This window comes from Oenanthe melanoleuca, chromosome 5 (assembly GCF_029582105.1).
Source record: "Oenanthe melanoleuca isolate GR-GAL-2019-014 chromosome 5, OMel1.0, whole genome shotgun sequence".
NCBI classification, from domain to species: Eukaryota; Metazoa; Chordata; class Aves; order Passeriformes; family Muscicapidae; genus Oenanthe; species Oenanthe melanoleuca.
In genome coordinates this window covers 12,892,056-12,912,641 of record NC_079339.1, presented here as the reverse complement: position 1 = coordinate 12,912,641, position 20,586 = coordinate 12,892,056, and the positions used below count along the sequence as shown (strand labels likewise).

The 20,586-nt window shown below is 37.3% G+C and overlaps 1 protein-coding gene across 8 annotated transcripts in view; it reads left to right on the top strand.

The window, feature by feature from the left end:
* SOX6 (SRY-box transcription factor 6) overlaps window positions 1-20,586 on the top strand; it is a 360,677-nt gene that overhangs the window by 305,821 nt on the left and 34,270 nt on the right. For all 8 annotated transcript variants that reach the window (XM_056492466.1, XM_056492469.1, XM_056492463.1 and 5 more), the window contains one exon: window positions 27-217. In XM_056492466.1, the coding sequence (XP_056348441.1) occupies window positions 27-217 (191 nt within the window). The remainder of the gene's footprint in view (window positions 1-26; window positions 218-20,586) is intronic.

Here is a 20,586-nt window from a genome sequence, read left to right as displayed (position 1 = left end):
AAACAAGATGTGTTCTCTGTTTATAGATATCCTTTCCAGTCTTAATTCACCTGCCCTGTTTGGGGACCAGGACACAGTAATGAAAGCCATTCAGGAGGCTCGAAAGATGCGAGAGCAGATCCAAAGGGAACAGCAGCAGCAGCAGCAGCCTCATGGTGTTGATGGAAAACTGCCCTCCATGAATAACATGGGTCTAAACAACTGCAGGAATGAAAAGGTAATGTCTCCCATTTCCCCACTGTCACTCACTCTTGTATCCCCTGCAAAACACTTCTTGTTTTTACATGAAATTTCTTTTTAGAGCTTTTAGCCATCTCTGATTTCACGTTAAATACACCTTGTCACTTGGCAGTGCTGTGCTTCCCCAGGTTTACATGGCAGCATCACACCCACAGTCCTGAGCACACATCACAAAGCTCTGAGTGTGCACACAGGAACATGGAAAGGGGTTGGTTGAATCTTCCATTGTTCATGCTCACTGCATTTTGAATTGTGCTTTCGAGAATGTGCACACAAGTTATTTTTCACCACTGACACAAAATCAGTTAGAGACCACAAAAGTTATCTCCAGACAACTAGAAAGGGAAAAGCATTATCCCAGTAGTCACTAAAGCTTTGGCAAATAGAATGTTTATGATGCAATTTAGTAACGAATGGAAAGAAAACTGACACATTAATTATTTGTTAAAACACTCCAGAACAACAGGTAGTTCCAATGGTTATAAAAAAATTCTGTGATTCTCTATATCAGAGGGCAGAGTAGGTTCTTTATTCCTTGTGTGAGGGAGGGAATATTAGCAGAAAGACTAACAGGAGTTTTGAGTCCAGGCTGAGTATCAGACTCTGCAGAATAACTGTAACTTAAATGATGAATTTGATAATATTCTGATCTTTTCTCAGCCCAGGGTGAGTGTTTTGTAGCAAGACAGAGAAAGACAAAGAAAAGCCATAAACAAACCCATTAAAGATTGTTATACCCCTTTAAATTGCATTTTATATTCTTGCATGATAGTTTCTTTACAGCACTCAAAACAAGTAGTGTCTGTTAAAAAAAGATTGGTTAAAGTGTTGCCACACAGGATAAACAATGCTTTTCCAAGTCAGATTTAGTGTCTAATAAATATATATGTCTACTAGTATTAGTTTAAAAGTCATAATTGAAGACCTCATTTAATACAATTTGATATTAGTAAAAATACAGAACTGAATAACTGATCAAGCAGGCTGTGTTCAAACACTCTAATTATGAAGTCAGTGTTTGTCTTAAGTAATCAAGAGGCAGAATACTAAAGCCCAGGTTATAAAATTTAAAAAAAAAAAGTCATATACATGTCAGTATTAGAATTTATAAAATTATGCTTATTTTAAAATTTATTTTATGAGTTTCGGTGGCTTGACATTTAAAAAATATCTAATATGCTATAAGGGCTATTAAAAGAATTCTTAACATTTGATTTCACTTTGAAAAATAAGTATAAAAATGGCATCCACTTACTTTTTGAGTCTCTTCCTTGTATATTTTCAGTATCATGTTTATATCTTGTATTCAATATAACAAGTTCCTATTTCATCTTTCACCCTTTAGAGCAGAGTCAGTAAGTATTTCAGTGAATAATCTGAAATTTCTATTTTGTGCTGGTTACTAGCAATGCACGGATTGATGCAGAGTTTCCAGATTGAGGTTATACACCAGGCAGTCTGAGCAAAAAAAAAAACATTTTTACTTGCAAATACAGCAGAGTGAATCAGAGCTGTTTAACAGATACAAACATCATCATTCTCAAATGCCATCTTTTGTGAGGAGGCTTTTCATGGTAGCACTTGCAACTTTTAAAACCTACGAATAAAACAGCAGCAGGGAAATCTGTTGTTAAGTCTCTTAGTGACCCTGTGTTATCCTGCTGGGTTTATTTACTGCAGCAGGTACTACAGAACCATTAAGGCATAAAAAGTTTCTATATGTGCTCTGGTTTTATCTTTGGTGTGCTGGTCTGTTATCCTCACCCCATAGACGTGAGAAAAGGCAGGAGTTGCAAAAAAGCAGGATATAAATCAGTCATTTTCAATGATGGTATATCCCCACTCTTATCCTAAGGAAAATAAAAGTATTAATTCAGTCATGAATACTAACAAAATGGATTTATATTTTATAGCAAGTATAAAATATGTTAAAACCAGAAGCATCCTTTGCACAAACAGAATTCTAGAATACTCTTCTTTCCCCTCTCTTCTTTCACCTTCTGCCTTTCAATTTTTTACATTATGATCTACTTCTTTTACTCTAAAAATGATGGGCAGGATGATCAAAATGGAGGTGGGGGAACAGGAATGCTAGATCACTTCAATTAGAGAAACATAATTTTGAAATAATTGTATGCTAAGGAAACTGTGCATAGTTTCTGTTATAATCCCAGCAAAGCTTTGATAACAGTTGCAACTTTGGATTGGTTTCTTTTGAAGAATCAGAACCCTGTGTTTTCAGGACCAAATTTTCAGAAATTGGCTTCAGGTAATTAGACTTGTAGAAATGAGTAGCTGGAAGCTGGCACCAGAAAAAGATGACAAATTAATTGCCTGCAGCTGGTATAAAAAAGCTATTGAGTTCTGGTCAGTTGCTGGTCTTCAAGTTCAGATAGTTGGTAATAGTTTGTTGTGCAAATGACTGGGCTCACAAAATTATGTACATAACTTCAAAGCCTGGGCTTAGGCCTTTTTGAAAATGTGTCATTTAAATCTCAGAAAGCTTTGTATTTGCTTACAGACACAGAATTGAAAATTGCTTGTGTTCATATTCTGCTGTTCAAAAAAATAAAATAAAAAAAAAATTATCTACAAAGCTTTCAAAGTGCTCACAGAGATTCACTCATCAGAAAGACCATAACAAAAACATCCAGCACTCTGGGACAGCCCAGCTTTGTCAAAGCATTAAGGTTATTTTGTGCTTCTGAGATGACAGCATCCTGTGGAGTTTTATCTGAGTTTGTGTGCTGCTGTGGGTTAGGATGGGCAGGTGAGCTCCTGTCAGTGGGATGGGGAGGGGAGTCAGAAGGGCAAAATTAGAAAATCTGTGGTTTGATTAGTGTAGTTTAATAAGTATAGCAAAAGCTGTGCATGCAAGCAAAGTAAAACAGGGAATTAATTGATTGCAGTCCATTCCCAGGAAAGCAGGGCTTCAGCACAAATAAGTTCCATGGGAAGACAAATGCCAAAACTCCAAACATTTTCCTCTCTTCGTTCTTCACCCAGATTTTACTGCTGAGTCTGATATCATGGTGTGAAATGTCCCTTTGGTCAGCTGGGTCAGCTGGCCTGGCTCTGTCCCCCTCCCAGAGCTTGGCACAGCCCCAGCCTCCTCCCTGGCAGAGCAGCATCAAAACCAGAAGAGGTCTTGCTGTGGAAGCCCACTTTGGCAATAGTGAGACATCCCTGTGTTATCCAGCACTGCTTTGGTCACAAATCCAAAACTCAGCAGCCTGTGAGCTAAGGTTAACTCTGAGCCTAAACCAGTACAATGCACGTGAGGGAAAAAAAGAAATCACTGTAACTGAGTTGAATTTTTCTGCTCCACCCCAGGTCTGGCTGAGAAAAGAGTGATTATGTCAGTCATTTTACATAGTAAACAAAAACACTGGGGAAGGAGAGTGAGTTAGGGAAATGAAGAAAACAATATCCAGAGCTTTTACCATGTGATAGAAGCAGAAGTAAAATCATACCAAAAATTCATATTTGTTTAGAAGATGTGACTTTTTTCCAGTCTAGCCATGTTCACCTTCAGCAAAAAAAAAAGAGTACTTAAACAAAATCTGCATTGCTTCAGCTACTTGTATTTATTTTAGTATTTCAAACTACTGTCATTGCCTGGAAGATTTGCTTTGATTTAAGGCTTTAAATGAATCTGAAAATGTTATATAATTTATAAGATAACTGACATTATTTTTAAAAGAATCAGATCCTATCTTTTTTGTAAACAAAGCAGGAAAACGCTGACAAAGATGCTTCTGAAAATCTTGGTATAAAAAATATAGGTAGAGCTGTGATTGGAGAAAAATGTATGAAGTCAAGATAGAATTAATACAAAACAAATTACCAATACAACATATTTGTATCCCCACATCCCCATTTACTTACCATGAAGCATATTCATTGAGATCTGAGAGTAAGCAGAATTGAATATAACATTTTTAGGTTTATATTCCATTCTTACTCTTTTGTAGATTTTCAGACAACTGTGTATTTGCAGTAGGAAAGCAGAATTAGACCCCAAAATAAATGACATGAGTCATTGCCTACTTCCTGGGAATCATGGTTCTTTAGCACCTCTTCTAATGAGCCTTTTATTCCTTTCTTATCTCTAAATCAAAGTTTCACAAGTTGAATCCACGTAATTTATCCTAATATAGACCACAGTTTGTATGCAAAATGTGCACAGTCTTAAAAATGTGTATTTTTCACCCCTGGAGATATTACAGTCTATTGATCAAATCCATATTTAGGCACTTTAGGATTTGACTTGATAAGCCATAATGACCCCATTGGGGATGTCATGCTCTGCTGTATTTAGGGACTGTTAAGTGTGTGGATTATTGAGACAATAGGGTGTAACAACTCCTCTGGAGCTGCTGCACTTCATCACGTGTATGAAGCTCCTGCACACATGTACAAACTTGTACAAAAGCACTTCAGGAAGCCTTTGTAGGAAAAGTCACTGGTCATGCAAAATCTCCTTCTGGCTGCCCTCAGCCCTGCAATGGCTCCAGCATTGCACTGGTTTGGGGTTTTTTTTTTCCTAAAGACAAGCAGTGCTGCATTGTGCTGCCTTCAGTTTTTTTGCCAGCTTTTTTCTCCCCATACATTCAGCATCAGAGACAGAAAGCTGCAGAGGCAGGAGTCACACTGTCTGCTCTGCATGTGCAGGAGATTCCTCAGACAGTCAGAGAATCACCTTGTTACCAGCATCCTTCCTATTAGTCAACTCTGCTAAAAAACCCCAAACAGATAGTTAAGCAAATACTTTTCCAGTTCATTCTGCATCTCTTTTTCCTTTAGCTGTAAGGAGTCCTGACCACTCTTAAATTTAGAACATTAATTAATTGGTCATAAGGGCCTTGTGGATTTCTTATAAATCTTTATGAATATGTGGTTTTGATTTGCAGGTACTGATCTCTTCTCATTTCCTTCTTTCTTTTAAGAAAAACTTGTATTTTCTTTTTTCCCTCTTTAGTTTCTTCTAGCAGATTATGAGTATTTAGTGAATAAGAGGTCAATGCTTATATTTCAGTCTGCAGTGAGACATGTCAGAAACTGTAAACATTTTCAACTGGATCTTTATTTCTGTTGGTTAAACCTTTGTTCTACTTGTAATTGAAGGGTGAGTACCTGAAAATTAGGGGGAAAAAAGGATAGCAGTAACAACAGCAGATGACTAGTTTTGCAAAGTTATCACTTTTTCTATGGTATTATCTCCACAGTTCTGGTTTCATTGTAACTTAAGAAAGGTCCTGCCCCCCACAGCTTACACTTAGGAATAATGTAATTTAAGTATTTAGATTCTATAATAAAAAAGAATCTAGAACTGGATAGAAAGGGAAAAAAAAGAAAAGCGTTGAGGAACTGTTAGTGTGGTCTCACTTTCTTGCAAGAATATAGGCAATTTATTCAACTCAGTGGGAGTGTATTCCATCTGTCTAATGAAGACTCTGATTTCTACAAAGAGACACTGCAAAGTGTTTTTTTTTTTCCTGAGTACGTCATCCTGCTCAGCCGACAAACTTTTCCCTGGGGACTTTCTGGGACGTAGAAGGACACGTTGCATGGAGACAACCTCTTTGCAGATCCATCATTTTAGAACAGATAAGTGACAGGTCTGAGTTAAACGCCCTGGAATAGGGAAAAAGTTTCAGATACAAATCCCAGAAGTCCTCATACTTCTTACAAAACAAATGTCCTTTATGCTCGACTGTGAATCTGCTCAATTTAGTAATCTACTTGTGGCAGTACATAATATATGTAAGCTATAACTTTTTTTTTTCTTCTTTTTTTTACATTGGGTATTGAAAGTTAATTTCCTAAAGCCATATTTGGACACCAGTATTTTAAACTGAAAACTCTGTATTCAAAAAGAAAAGAAAGAAAGAAAGAAAGGAAGGAAAAAAAAATTCCAGTTTGTTCCAGAATTTTTTGAAACTGCAATAATTTTGCAATTTCCTTTTTAGTCTTAGGGCTTCTCCTAGCTACATAAACAAGCATCTTCATTTTATACCCATTGTAATATTTCCTTAATAATTTTGAAAGAAAATAGTGACTCAAAGAACATTTTTTTGAAGGGGCTGCAATGCAGGAGCCTAAGTCCCACTGAAGTAGCTCTGAAAATTTTACCCCAAGGCAGATAAGCAGATTTGTGGCTGCATACACAGTAACAGTCTATTTTCAGTGGAATTCAGCAGTCTTGTATCCTTCTCCAGCTCTTTTTATGATAATTTGGACAATTCAGAATTTCAGCTGATGTAATACTGCCCCCTTTTATTAGAACTGGAAAACATGCTGGACCTCAAACATTCAGGTTTTTTAGCTGGAGTAGTTCTGTTTATTTATGCTGTTGCTTCCAATATTTGAGTTTTCATGCCAAGATAAGATAAAGGCTGACATCCATATGCATTTATAACAATGAACAATGGGAAGATAGTAATGATTCCAAGCAACATATTTTTTCAGGGTGCATTGTGTGTGGTATGGCTGGACTTCCTAAGCAGCCTATCCCTTCAGGGAATTCCCTGCTAATTTTTGAAAAGTTCAAGGTGTAGATGATTTCTGCTTTTGTATGAATATCATATGTGTTGGCATTGGTTTTCTAAGTGTGTTTAGGGGCAAACTGAGAATTGTCATTTTTGTTTTTCTTTCGAGTTCTGATCAGGAATTAGATGGATTTTTGAATAGCTGAATTCTTTTAGTATCTCTGACACAGGTGAGTATTGCAATGGATTTATGCTTTGCAACTAGAACTTTCAGTGTAATTTGAAATTAAATTAAAAGCAGAGCATCTTGGAAAAAAGATCCCTGTGTCTCCAACTATATTTTTTAAGGAGAAATGTTTCAATTATAAACTAAGAAGGAAGGTGACTAATCTGACTGTGGATATAGACTGTAGATATCCCAGGAAATAAAACCAGGTCAGACATTGCACCCACACTTAGGGAAATGCTTTATCTGCTCTCTGTCTAGTGAGAAAGGTGATGGGAGCTGTAGCTGCTCATGCACAGAGGGGTCAAGCACAGCCATAACATTGCTGCTCAGGCTCTGAGAGTTATGGGAGGAAAATACCAGCGCTAACATCAGCCCCTGCAGAAGAACACAGCCCCATTATCAAGGCCAGGCTTGTAATGGGAACCAGGTGCAGGAGGCTGTGGGTATGAAATCTTGTCAAGTCTGCTCCTCCAGCCCCAGAGATAGAAATATTAAAGCTGCTGATGAATAGCTAACTTTGCACATAACAAATGATGCAGCCTTTCCTTGATCCCATGCTCCTGCTCAAATTCTCTTTACACCCATGTACTCACACTCGTGCCTATCAGTGCACCTACTAGTTTTTAATTTTTTTTTTTTTTTTAGGTTTACCTTGTTTGCTGTGTGTAGAAAGACATACAAGTAATGTATTTGAAATTTGCACATTAAAAATACATGTTCACTGAAACTGTGGATCTGACAGGGAAGAGACAAAAAGAAACAGTGCAAAAATCTCTGGCATATGTAGGTCATCTAAATTTGCAGATAATTTAGCTTTGTGACAGCTTATGGATCCAGTTTACACCTATAGAAGAGTTTTCTGTGCAACCTTTGTTTTTAAACCCTTTGCTCAATTACCCTGTTTGGTAGTTTGTGCATTTCAATTCCAATGTATTAGATGTACAGTGGATTTCTTACTCCCTCAAGTTATGTAGAGGCTGGGTAAAATAAAATCTAAATTATTTTTTCTATTGATTAAATTATCAAAATTAATTGAGTGAAAAATATGCAATCTTTGCAAACTATAAATCCCAGAAATTTTACTGGACCATAAATTTAAAAAAAGTTTGACCAGCCCGATAGTGATGTACATATAAAAGAAATTAAAAGACAGCATACCTACACAAAAACAACCTATATGAAACACTATTATTTGAATGACTATATACACATATAGAGAGAGGCATGCATATCTACACACACACACACACACACTGCAGAGGGTAGAAACTTCCCATATCAGGTGAATTTTAAAGATTTTCATGCCTTCAGTCCAATGCCAAAAACACTTGGTAACAAAATACTCTTTTCAGGGAAGAAATCAGCACAAACTTTTGGTATCAAGAGCTATTTTTACACTTGAATATTGGCTGCTAGAGGTTTTGCTACTACCTGTGCTTAACAGTATTCTTGCTGAACACAATCATTATTTTTATTTCTGTTTTCAGGGCTGCTTGAAGAGGTTGTTTAACTTCAGGCTTTATACCAAATTAATAATAGGGTTAATTATAATGATGGTGATAATAGTAATAATGGGGACTTGTCCCCTTTCTTCTGTTGCCTTTCCAGCTCAAGAAAAAATGCTGAATACACTGCTTTTCCCCTTGCATGGGGTATTTCATGTGAAAAGGATACAAACTTTGTCCCATTTTGGTCTTCTCCCTTAAATTTTGGAGCAACTGAAAATTCAAAAGGAACAGAATTAGATTGAAACATGTCTCAGAGATGTGTTGAAAAATTTGCACAAACCAACAAGGATATTTTTTTCCAAAAGATGATGTTCTGCCATAAAGGATAGTGTCTTTCTGATGACTGTAACAGCATAATGATCTTATATACAATACATTTCCCAAGCTACTCAGGAGAATTTACAGATATATACTGAAATTTATTCTGTTTTTTTATTATACTTCTCCATAAAACAATAAAGATAGGTTGAAAATTATTGTTCAAGCATAAATTTGCTGGAACAGGAATATATTCATTGATTTAAATTGTGGGTCAGAATGGCAGCTGCACAATGCTATCATATCACTTCCTCAATTGTCCTGAGAACTACAGAATACATTTGCATATTATTTCACACTTAGATACAAGCAGAGACATCCTCAAAAGTTACTTCCATTTTTTTCCAGGCTCTGTATATTCCTTTAAGCAAATTTGCTATACCAAATGCATTGCCAATATAACTTTCTACTGCAGCAGATAAAGTACAGCAAGGATAAATTTGGATTACTTTCCCTGATACTTCATAACTTTCTAAAATTAAAAATGTCTCCTGTTTCTCAAGTGTCATTAGGCTGCATCAATAGGTATGATAAATTCAAATACTCTCCCTGTTGTTTAAGGATATTTACTGAGCTGCCTGTTTGTGGGATTATACAATACTGTTAGCTGACTTAACTGTTTTGCTTATATCAAAAGAATAAGCATACTAACAGGTAAAATTGTCTTTTTTTTATCTCATGAAAAGTCTTGAACCAATAATGAGAAACAGTGTTTGCAAATGTTTGTTTGAAATCTGATTTATGGAGTTTGACCATGCTTAGTCCTTCCTTTGTTTCTTTTCCCAAATATTCATGCAAACAGGGTTTTATTTCTATGAGTGTATTTACTCATGGACATTTGTGCACAATTAGGCATTTGCACTTTATGCCCAAATTAAGAGGGGTTCCTCTTAATAAGATATGGAGGCTTTGATGCAGCACCCACTGACCAAATGAGGAATGCAGTATCAGGGAGATCTTCCAGCCCCTGATGAAGTGTCAGTGCTAATTATAGATCTTTACAGCAGCTCCCTGAACTCTGCAGCAATTCAATCTAGGCCTTGCTGCACTGTCCCTTTCCACTGCCATCTTTGTCCTACCAGTGGTATGCCAGAGGCAGATTCATTGGTTTTTCTGTGGTGTGGAGGCTTTTGGATGCAGCAGCTGATAGATTGAAGTAAAAGCTTTTCATTACCTAGGAGGTCTTTGAGCTGAGAAAATTCCCAGCTTGCCTTTTTTTTTTTTCTGTTTTTTTGTTTTTTGTTTTTTCCCCAGGTAATTTAAGGCAAAGTTGCAATATCATTGAGTCAGGTACTGAAAAGAATGTCATTTGTTTTAGGTGACCAGCTACAGCATAAATCAGAAGTAGGAAACCATTGAGCATTTAAGTGCATGGTCCATGCAAAGCTTTAAAAAGTTGGATTGTTAAAACACTGACACTCACATTATAGAAATTGCTGAACCTTCAGGGGTAGTTTGAAAAGATAAGAAATACTCTAATTTCTGGATAAAATGTTCTCTGCACATAGCTTGTTCATCTCTAGTCACATAATACTAACTCCATAAATAGGTCTGTCTCTACTGGAAATGTGTAACAGGGTAATAAATGATACTCAACATCAGATTGCTCATATTAAAATCTTGTTCAAGTCATAGTAAGCTGTTATAACACTACTTAAAACCTAAAGTATGCCTAACCCACAAGCTGAAATTGCCCAGCTTACATCCTGAAAACCTACAGACAACATTAATTTCCCACTATTCCACTTTTATGCCTGTGGCCTCTAACATGTTGCAAATGCTTCTATAAGAAAGGCTAGAAAAACATATCAAATTTCTGTTCTATTCCACTTGCTGACATTCATTAACTGAGGGAGAACACTGAGACATGGTTTTGGAAAGATCTCCTCTCTACCTCCACCCGTTCCAAAGCCATTTATTAAACAGCCAGTAAGAGAAGTGGACACTTGTGGTTTAATGTCAGACCTGTGCTGATCAGCAGCTGGGTGCTTGATTTCACTGCTACCTTGCCAAGGGCTTCTTGAGACAGCAGGCAGTGTGAGCATTCCTCTCCCCCTGCCCTTTTCTTTGCATCCTCAAGCTCAATTGTGAAGTAACAATTTCATTATATGCCTCCTATTTGGATGAGCTGCCTTTTTACATACATAGAGATTCTTGCTCCCTGCATCCCACTTTTCCCATTTCTACAGTGCAGGAATACTCTTTGCTGTATTTTGGATGCTGATACATTTGTTTTACATTCTGTTTAGAAGCCATCACTGGGAGGATGTGCATTAGAGCTGTATACAAAGTGACTCACTGACACATCATGCACTGTAAAACTTCTTGGTCTGTCAGAGAGGTTCAGCATTTGCCAAAATGTTTTCAGCTGCCAGCTCCCTGCCAGAATTCTGTTCCTCAAGCTCTCTGAATACAATGAATAAGATTAGGTTGTATGGCTGCACTCTTCCTCCCAAGGGATTCCCCTTTATCCAGGGATTACCTGCACGACCTTTGCATGACTCCTGTGTTTTATTCCTCAGTGTCACACTGCAGATCACACTGTGTCACTGCAATGTCTCATTGAGGCAGTGCATGCCAGCTCTGAGGGCTTCCATTCAGAGAGAGCCCAAAACTTAGAAATACAAGGAAGACCTTTTCCTGTAGGTCTGCTCCCACCCTCTTTCATGCAAGGTTTACTTTTCTTCTTTCACTGCAAGGAACAGGTGGAATTATAAAAAGGGCAAAAAAAGCACCCCATTTCCTGTTTTTTGACCCTTCTAATGTAAAGCTTTTGCTATGGCAAGGATGCATCTCACACAGTCTCTGAATCAGGGACTGCATTCCTTAATCATCCTTCAACTGTTATGGGATCCCAGTGCTGCAGCATTGGGAATGCTCCAAATGTGGTGCAGCCTATGGTTTAGGTAGTGGAAGTCTCTGACATTCTCTTATCAAAGGGCAGTGGGGGAAATTTTCTTACTGTGATTGCAGTGATCTATTACTTTGTGTTTCCTTTCCTTTTCCTCCTGCTGCTGCTCTTCCCTGTTGCTTAACTTCACCCTGCCTTTTCTGGGGCTCTTGCAGTGTCTCATGAAAACAGCCCCTTCACTGCTGTTGTGTGTCACATCTTAATTAACTAATGGAACACCACACAATTTCCACATTGGAATTTCCACTAACATCTCATGCTGTGAGGAGGTAGTGTTATTTCACCTCTTTTTGTTATTTGTTATATGTTCTCTATACAGCTGCATTCTTATTGCTAAATTAGCCTTGGATTTGACTTCACAACTAAGCTAAATGCTGACCATTTACCATAAGCAAAATACACAATTTATCACATTTTTGATTGCTTGGAGTAGCAAAGGAATGGAGATAAAATTGAAAACTTCATTGTGAGTTATCAGTCACTTTTTTTTTTTTTTTCCTTTCATAATTCTATTTTGTAACTGATGACAGAACTCATTTAGTATCAGACCATTTTAGGCTGTGCTTTGATACAAACCAAAGCAGTTATAGCTCCTGAAAGGAAGATCTTTACTAGATTTGAAAGGCAAGAGCTATCTCAGTCTAGCATGTTGCCTCTCCAGTGCAAAGAGGTTCTCAGCAGCTTTAGCTGCAGCTCACTGCCTGCTCAAGGATGGAACTATTTGATCAATTCTGTTGTAAAAGCTGCAAAGGCTTTGAAAACAAAAGCTTGCCCTTTTATCAGCCTGAAGCATTTCACAGTTTGATTTTTCAGCATGACCCCTCAAATAGCTGAATCAGAAATTTTAAAATACTGTGGACAGTTTATGGGGAGCAGCAGGTCAGAAGGTGAGGGATGGGACAGAACTTCACTCCTGCATGCCATGTCCCTGAAAATGCCCTTTGAATGCATTGCAGGATGGGAAATGAGAGTGAGGGGGAGCACAGCTGGGAATGTGAAGATCCTATAGCTAAAATGGTGGATTTACAGCCAGATAGCTCCAGAGTATATAGCTCTTTCCTTCTTTTTGGCATCATCCCTTTCAGTTCTCCCAATATATAATAATTTGAAATTCCTCTTAAGTCTCTTTCTAAACCCTGAGCAGCAGCAAACCTGAGCCTTGCTGTTTGCATTCTTCTGATATCAAAGCCTCCTGTCCCAGCGGGGCCCTTAGCCATAGGAGAGGTTGGAGGGAGGAGGAAGAGATGTTTTTCCTCCTCAGCTGCTGCACCAGATTGGAGGGTGGGGAGGGGAGAGGGAGCAGACTTAGTTTTTAATATCCAGAATGGAGGCTGGGATGTGATTGCATGCTGCTGCTCATCACTGCTTCCCTTAGCTGGGGCTGGGGTGAAGGGTGCCCATCCTCTCAGGAAGGCAGGGAGAGCCTTGGTTAGCCTGACTTTGCAGAAGCTCATACCCCAGAGATGTCTTGCACTACAAGGCCAGCAGCACAAAGATATTTTTCTTTACGTTTAAAAACCTGTGTTACAGATTTTCAGGAAGTATTTATTTATTCTTCAAATTAGCTGAGCAGGAGAATTAGCTCAACAGAGATGGATTTAGAGATCAGTACAATGCAGCAGGATTAAAAAACCCTTTCCATCTGAATTAATGAATTTCAGGCTGCTTTTCATAAACTAGTTTTTCAGAAGTCATCTGTGAAACCTTGTATAAAGAATTTTTAAAGGTAACTTAATGGGATGGAGAAAAGGTTTAAAATTATCTACAGAGGCTGTAGCAGGAGATATTAAATATTGATTTATCTTGGAGTAAGAATCATACTAAAGAGTGAGGCTTGTAGTCAGATCAATTTATCTGGAATACAAACTATATGGCTGTATTTAGTACAATGTCAACATGACTCTTAAGCAAGTAGATGTGAAAGCTTGATCATTTCATCTAAATCAATTGGCTTTCCAAATCTTCAATTAAAAAAGAAATCTGAACAGTTCAAACTGAACTGCTCCTGAATGCTTCAGGTGGTTTATCTTTAAAAATGCTTCATTTAGTCAGCCATGCCATATCATAATGCTCCTCTGTGCATCTTGTTGTAACTAGAAACAAAAATACACAGACCAAGACTTCTCCAAATCTTGAGTTTTTAATGCTTCAAACTTGAAATCCCAGTGTAAATAGTTCAAGTAATCTGGCAAATAACACTGCAAGCAATTTTCTGCTACTTGCCACTGCTGCTGCACTGCCAAGGTTTTGGTCATAATATAAAAGTTGGCTCAGATTGTTCTTAACCACCTAAAACTGATTATGCTCTGTTTCCAGGCATAGATACCAGTATGCCAGCTAGTGGTGCTGGCTAAAACATTTTTCAGTAAGAGTACACACATCTCCAGTAGGAAATCCTTTATCCAAGTGTGACATCAAAGCAGGATGTCTCAGATAATTTAAGTGTTACATTTGCTTTTGTTTGTACTGTTTTCTTTAAACATATTCATTAGAAAAGAGCAGAGCCTTTAATGTTCCATGACTGAAAAATCCATCAAGCAGATTTATGGCAGGGGCAGTGTGGCATAGCAGCCAGTGGACTGGCCTAATGTGCACAAGTCCTGGGTTCAGCTCTCAGCTTAATCATTGACTTTCTGGGTAACCAGAAGATAATAATTTCCCCTCTCTGTGCCTGAAGATCCAACCTCCATTTTAGAATGAGTTGGGTATTACTGATGAGCAGTGGTAAGTCTTGCAATTGTCTACATATATCATAGTAAAAACTCCAAAATACTGATTGCTTCCCCAGAACAGTATTGTTCTCTTTCCTGTGAGACAGAGCTGTAAAACATGATCACAGTTATAAAATATACAGGTATACAAAGGAGCAAGGAAAGCATGAGACAGGAAATTCCCTCTTAAAGATTGTATTTATCCACAGAACAGCAAAGAATCTTCCACTGGAATGAGGTGCTGGAATGTTCCTTCAGTGAATTATATGAACTTTTCCATATATGTCAAATGGAGTGGGAGAAAAAGGATAGGGCAAAAGAGAGAAAAAGTGCATTTTAAATGCAGAGAGATGGAGCAGAACCCAGCTTATGCTTATCCTGAAGATGAGGTCAAAAATAGGTCTTAAGTGGGATGTAAGTGGCTAATTTGTGGGTGAAACCACTACTTTTGAAACACCCATTCAAGGCTGGTTGTTAAGGTATAAAAGCATTTTCTAAATTGTAATTGTTGCCTGGAGCTGAAGAGTACTTAATGGATATCTTATCTGGGAAACTTGAGTCAAATTTTTTCATGATAAAAACAAAAGATTTATAAAATCATTCTACTTTAAATAAAAAGCTAGAGAATGGATTTGTGCTGGTGGCATTAGCTATAGACTAGCAGTATTCTCTTTGCATATTGAAGCAGTAAAACACATGATTTTTTCCCACCCATAGGTAGTAATTTTGCATTTTGGATGGCTTCAGGTGCATGGAAAAAAAATGCATTGCATTCATAGGATAACTATCCTTTCAAAGTCCTCTGCCATTATTTTGATTCATAATTCCTTCATGGAAGTGCTACTCTTTCCAAGACATGTAAATCTCTCCCAGTTTCTAGGAAGTACTTATTTGCCTGCATTTGCAGGTTGGATATCCCAAAGGGAGATTTTATCCTACTTTATCAGTTGCCTTTTGTTTTTTAGAGTTTTTTTTTGGTTTGGTGAATGAACAACCTGGTCTAATGGAAGGTATCCCTGCCCATGGAAGAGGTGTTTGAACTAGAACTAGATAATCCTTATAGTCCCTTCCAACTCAAACCATTCTCTGACTCTGTGAATTCATAAATCCAGTTTGGGCTGCTTTTGCCTTAAGTTTCAAAAAACATAAATTATGAATAAATTAGTTCTGATTGTGTTAGGGATATCAGTAAGTAAATATAGGAATTATATATTATATAATTTTTATATAATAATATTATATATTATAATAGATGCAGAGTTGTTCCTTCAGTTCAGCCAGGACATTGCTAATGCACATCCTTACAGGACTGTGTTCTTGGATGTCTATTGTTTTATTCTTAAACAAGAATAATTCTTTGTACCAGAAGGTCTTCAACCTACCTGTCTCAAAGGGGAAAAAGAATAATCAGTAAGGAGCATTAAGCATCCTTTTGAGCCTGGAAAAAACCTGTTTAACTTTTATTTTCAGATTCTGTGTAAACATAAGAACTCCACACTTTGGCCCTGATTCAGCCAAGTGCATTTAGTCCATTCTTCATAGACTCCCCTGGAGTTAAGTACTGATTATCCATGTCCTTGGGTCCTCTGTTGGACTGGAGTAAAAGTATTTGGCACCTTACAAGATTAAGACCTATACAAGGCTGCAAGAATGTGCAACTCACTGTTTTGTTTTCTTTTTTTTTTTTTTTTTTTTTTTTTTCTTTCTTTTCCCAGTTGCATGAAGATTAAAGACAGGAGCTAGTTGAGGGGTGCATTTATATTATCACAGGCATTACGTGCATCATACTTGATATTGTAATAATGCAAACAGTAATCTTGCCTTCTTGACATAAACAGTAAGCAGCACTTTTTCCTGAGGCTGGAATAATCACAGAAAAACATGGCAGTGATGGAGGTACAAGAGACAAAACACTGCATAATGATGTTATTATCATTGTTCCATTGTCACCCAGCCTTACACCTTGGTGATATGATCCTCTTCTCTCTGAAGGAAACAAAAGAGGCCTGAGTATAAACAGAGCAGTGTGTAAGCAGCAATCATAAAATGCTACCTTGAAAAAGTGTACTTAAAATGCTACCAAAAAATCATCTTGATAAATACAGAAAAAGCCTACTTAATCTTTTTATGCATGGTATGCAATTATATATTTACATCCAGCACAAGGCAAGGCATATACTTGAAAACAGTAGCATTTGGTGGGATTTTACTAACTGCCTTGATTGCATTTCTAATTCTAAATATGAATATGAACATTTAAGCCCAAGTGTCTTTTGCATCTCCAATTTAAACTGCTTCAGGTGTCTTCCTGAACAGGGAATGGAACAGGCACATCTAGAGGCTTGTGTTGTTTTTAGAGGGAAACAAAAGGGGTGGGTACCCCCAGTGACTCATTTGTGATGTCTGGGGTTGGATATCTGTATTGCCAAAGCCCTGGAGGATTTACCCTAATGGAGCTATATTTACAATATACAATACTGTTCATGTTCAAAGCTTGCTGTAATAAAATGCATCTAGGTTTAGTTCCTTAATTGAAAAAATACTGGCAAATAGAGTATTTATATATATATAATATATATTATATATTTATAACTACTAGCCATGTGTTGAGTAGGAGAAGTTGCATTTATTGGGATTTGATAATTGATTATTGCATCAGGGAGTGGATATTTATCAAAGTTTTTCCAGAATTATCCAACGGTGTCCAAAACTCTGGCATGTGCCTGTCATCAGAAACAGTGAAAATGATGGAATGGAAGCATTTATGAGAACATCATCTGTCTTTCTCTTAGCTTTTACAGGTTTAAAATTAAAGTTATAAACATCTGTTTATACGTGCTAAATTTGCATATTATTCACAAAAGAGCATCAGATTCCTTCTGAAGAAGTTTGGCCAGTGACACTTGAACAGGTCTGTCTGGATGTGTGTTTCCTGGATTTTTTAAAAAGATCTTTATTGTCCCAGCTCCCTGTGTGGATAGCAGCTGAAAGCAACAGCTTTGTGCTGCTGAGGTTTGCAGAACACCACAATGAAATTGAAATTGGTGACTTCTTTTCTGCCTTTTTTTTTTTTTTTCCATTCCAAAAAAATTGTTGTGCTGACCATAGAATAGTTTTGCTGGTTGTTTCACTGCTGTGGCTTCTTGCTAAAACTGGGTTTTCAGCCTGGAATATATTACTAGGTGATTAAGAGAGAAGGAGATTCACAGTTTTGAGCTAGTAACCAAATTCTGTTCTGATTCTAATGCATGAGAATACCTTCAAGGAAATTTAGTCACAAGCATAAAAATCTGGGAAAACATGCAGATATATGTACAGAGCCAAGAAATAGTCTAAATTTGGTAAAAGCATTTTTTTTTCCAATTTTATGGCATTTAAATGTCTCAGTTTTAAAATACTTGGTGAAAATGAGGCCATAATTGACCAGGTCCAACCACCTGCTAAATTATACTTATATATATATATATATATATATATATATATATTCCTTTGGAATATTTAGCCTAGGAAAAAACCCTTTGTTTTGTCATATCCTTGCACTTTTATTCTTGTAAATCAAATGTTAGAAATTTAAATGAACATTCCAAAGGTCCATGAGTAGCTATTGAACTGCTTCCATTAGTCACTTTACAGCACAGAAAAAAAACCAAGCCACAGTCCTGCTATTTCCTAGTAGAAGTGGATGTCAATTGTAATTTGTGTTTATTTTTGTCTGTCTCTCAAAAATGCACATGTATGTGTTTAATTAGAAGAAAATGTTGGGGTTTTTTTAATGGTTGCATTCAAATTCCTTCTAATTACAAGGTAGATTATAGATTTGATCTATACCATTTACCAGTTCTTCCTTAAATTTAGTGATGTTATAAAAGAAAATTAACTTCTCTCCCTAGAAGGCTCCCAGTTAATCATCTGTGGAGTTGGTCAGGAGGGAAGAGAGCAGCAGAGAGGATGAGGGAATTTCTCTTTGACTCAACAGTTGAACAGCTTGCACTGTGGAACATGAGATTTGATTACCTTAGCATGTGTTACTACAAATGTTATTAACAGTCATAAAATTATCCAGCTTTTTTAGGAACAAGGGACAGGCCAAGCTTTGGACTCTTTCTGACCCCTGGTGAATTCTACAGCATTCACACAGAATTATGCAGAGTGCAAAGTAGCAACTCCTTTTGTTTGCTTTTCATTCACCAGCTGCTAATTTAATTGATTGTCCCTTTGTTTTCCAAGGACTAGTTTCTCCTCACTCTGTGGTGGAATTTCACATTTGGTGTGACTTTTATTTTTTTTCCCTTTTAATTCTTACCTTCTAGTCAGTGTGTGACTTTACTGCAGGCTGCTGCCTGAGTTTGCTGCTGGAACAAAGAGTTAATGAGAATGGTCTCAGGCAGTGCCATGCATCATGCCTTTGTACATGAATAAAAAGCTGGAATCCACATGAAAGCAGTAGTTGGGTTACCACACAACTGGATATGCTTAAGTCTGAACGCTTCATAACTCTAACTACTGGGGAGCTGCAAACTTATAAATAACCTTGCAATTGGTTAAAACCATATTAAAACCATATGAACAAAGACATAAAGCTTTTGGTTAAGGGGGCTCAGTAAATGCAGTAATCCTGTTGAAAGTAATCTAACCAGGGCAGATCCATAGCTTAGGAGTGCCTGCAAGCATGGCAATAGTTATGGAGATGGCAATATTTCACGTGCAGGAGGGCATAATATTCTCCTTAGGTGGAAATATTTGCTATCAGTTCTTTTTTTTTTCCCTCTTTAAAATAATAGTTTTGTATTGTTACCCTTCCTGCTAAAAGCACTGTGCACTGAAGTCTATAAACGTCTTAGTATCTGCTGAATGCTCCTGATAATCAGAGAATTCATTTAAACCCTCCTTATTTATGTTCAAGATTGAGATGGCTACAGCTCACACTAGCTGAGGAGAAGCTCTTGGAATTCTGATCCTTAAAATCAGGCTTCCAAAATAATTAGCTGAAGACAGTGTTTGCAAGTAGGCTATATGCACTGGCATTTACTTGTCTGGGGATTTTTTATTTTTTTTTGGCTTTAGCCCACTGGTTTCTAGGCTAGAATTTTTTCCTAGACACTTTAAATTTTGGTGAAATTACAACTCTCAATTTTGACTCCGGAACCTGGTTCTTAAAAGAAGCCTCATAATGTGACAATCACTGTGAAATTCTGTTTCTGAACAACTTTGGAGTATTTTCTGCTTGTTGTGGTCCTGCACATGTCACATTGTCACATGGAATCCAGCTGAGGCTTGCCAGGCAGGCAAAGAAATTTTACTGTAAATTCCCTGTTATCTGCTTTTAACCTCTTACTTTTCAGTTATGCTTTAAGATGGAAGAATATATTTAAAAGGGGACCTAGTGGCTTCTCTCTCCCCACATCTTTTCAAGCAAGCTGTTTGCTTTGAGGCACTGCAATGTGATGCAAATCTATAGTCTGTCACAGGGATGCTGGTTCCTGCTGTACGTTCAGCATGCTGAGATATTACTGGAACAGTCTATGAACAGCATAGGAGCCTTCAAAACCTGGAAGCAGCAGTATTTCAGGGTGAAAAATCACTCTCTGTACCTCTCTTGGTCCCTGAGATCATTGAATATTTTAGAGAAAAAATGAAAGGGCAGGTTGTGTCAACATCGTAGATGTCAGCATATCCTTCAGTCCTAAAACCTGTAAATCCTTGGAAGAGGTACACCTTGTATCTTGTAATATCTTAAAATAACAGCATTCCTACAGTAAGTTTGCCTGCTTTGCTAATTTAATTTTGCTGTTTTCTTGGAGCAGCTCCCAGTGCTATGATATTGAAAATGAGTCCTAGGCATTCACCACAGCTCTGCAAAACCAAGGGCCACGCTTTTAATTGTAAGAATAGTGCCACTATTGTGTTTATCTCCTCTGTCATCCAAAGAATTCCAGCAGTTGCATGCCTGCACACCAGTAGGTTGATTGACATTGTTGTAATAAGGTTAATGTTTAAACTTCCCACCCGTAATAACTAAAATATCCAGAGATAAGGCTGAAAGTCAATTTGTAATTATCCCTGCTGTGCCAAGATGTTGCAAAAGATTCTAAGTGGAGGGTAATTTAAGTTTTCAGTCCTAGCTGTTAAAAAGTAGTAAGAAGAAGGTGAAAAGCTTGGGCATTTGTATCTTGAGTTT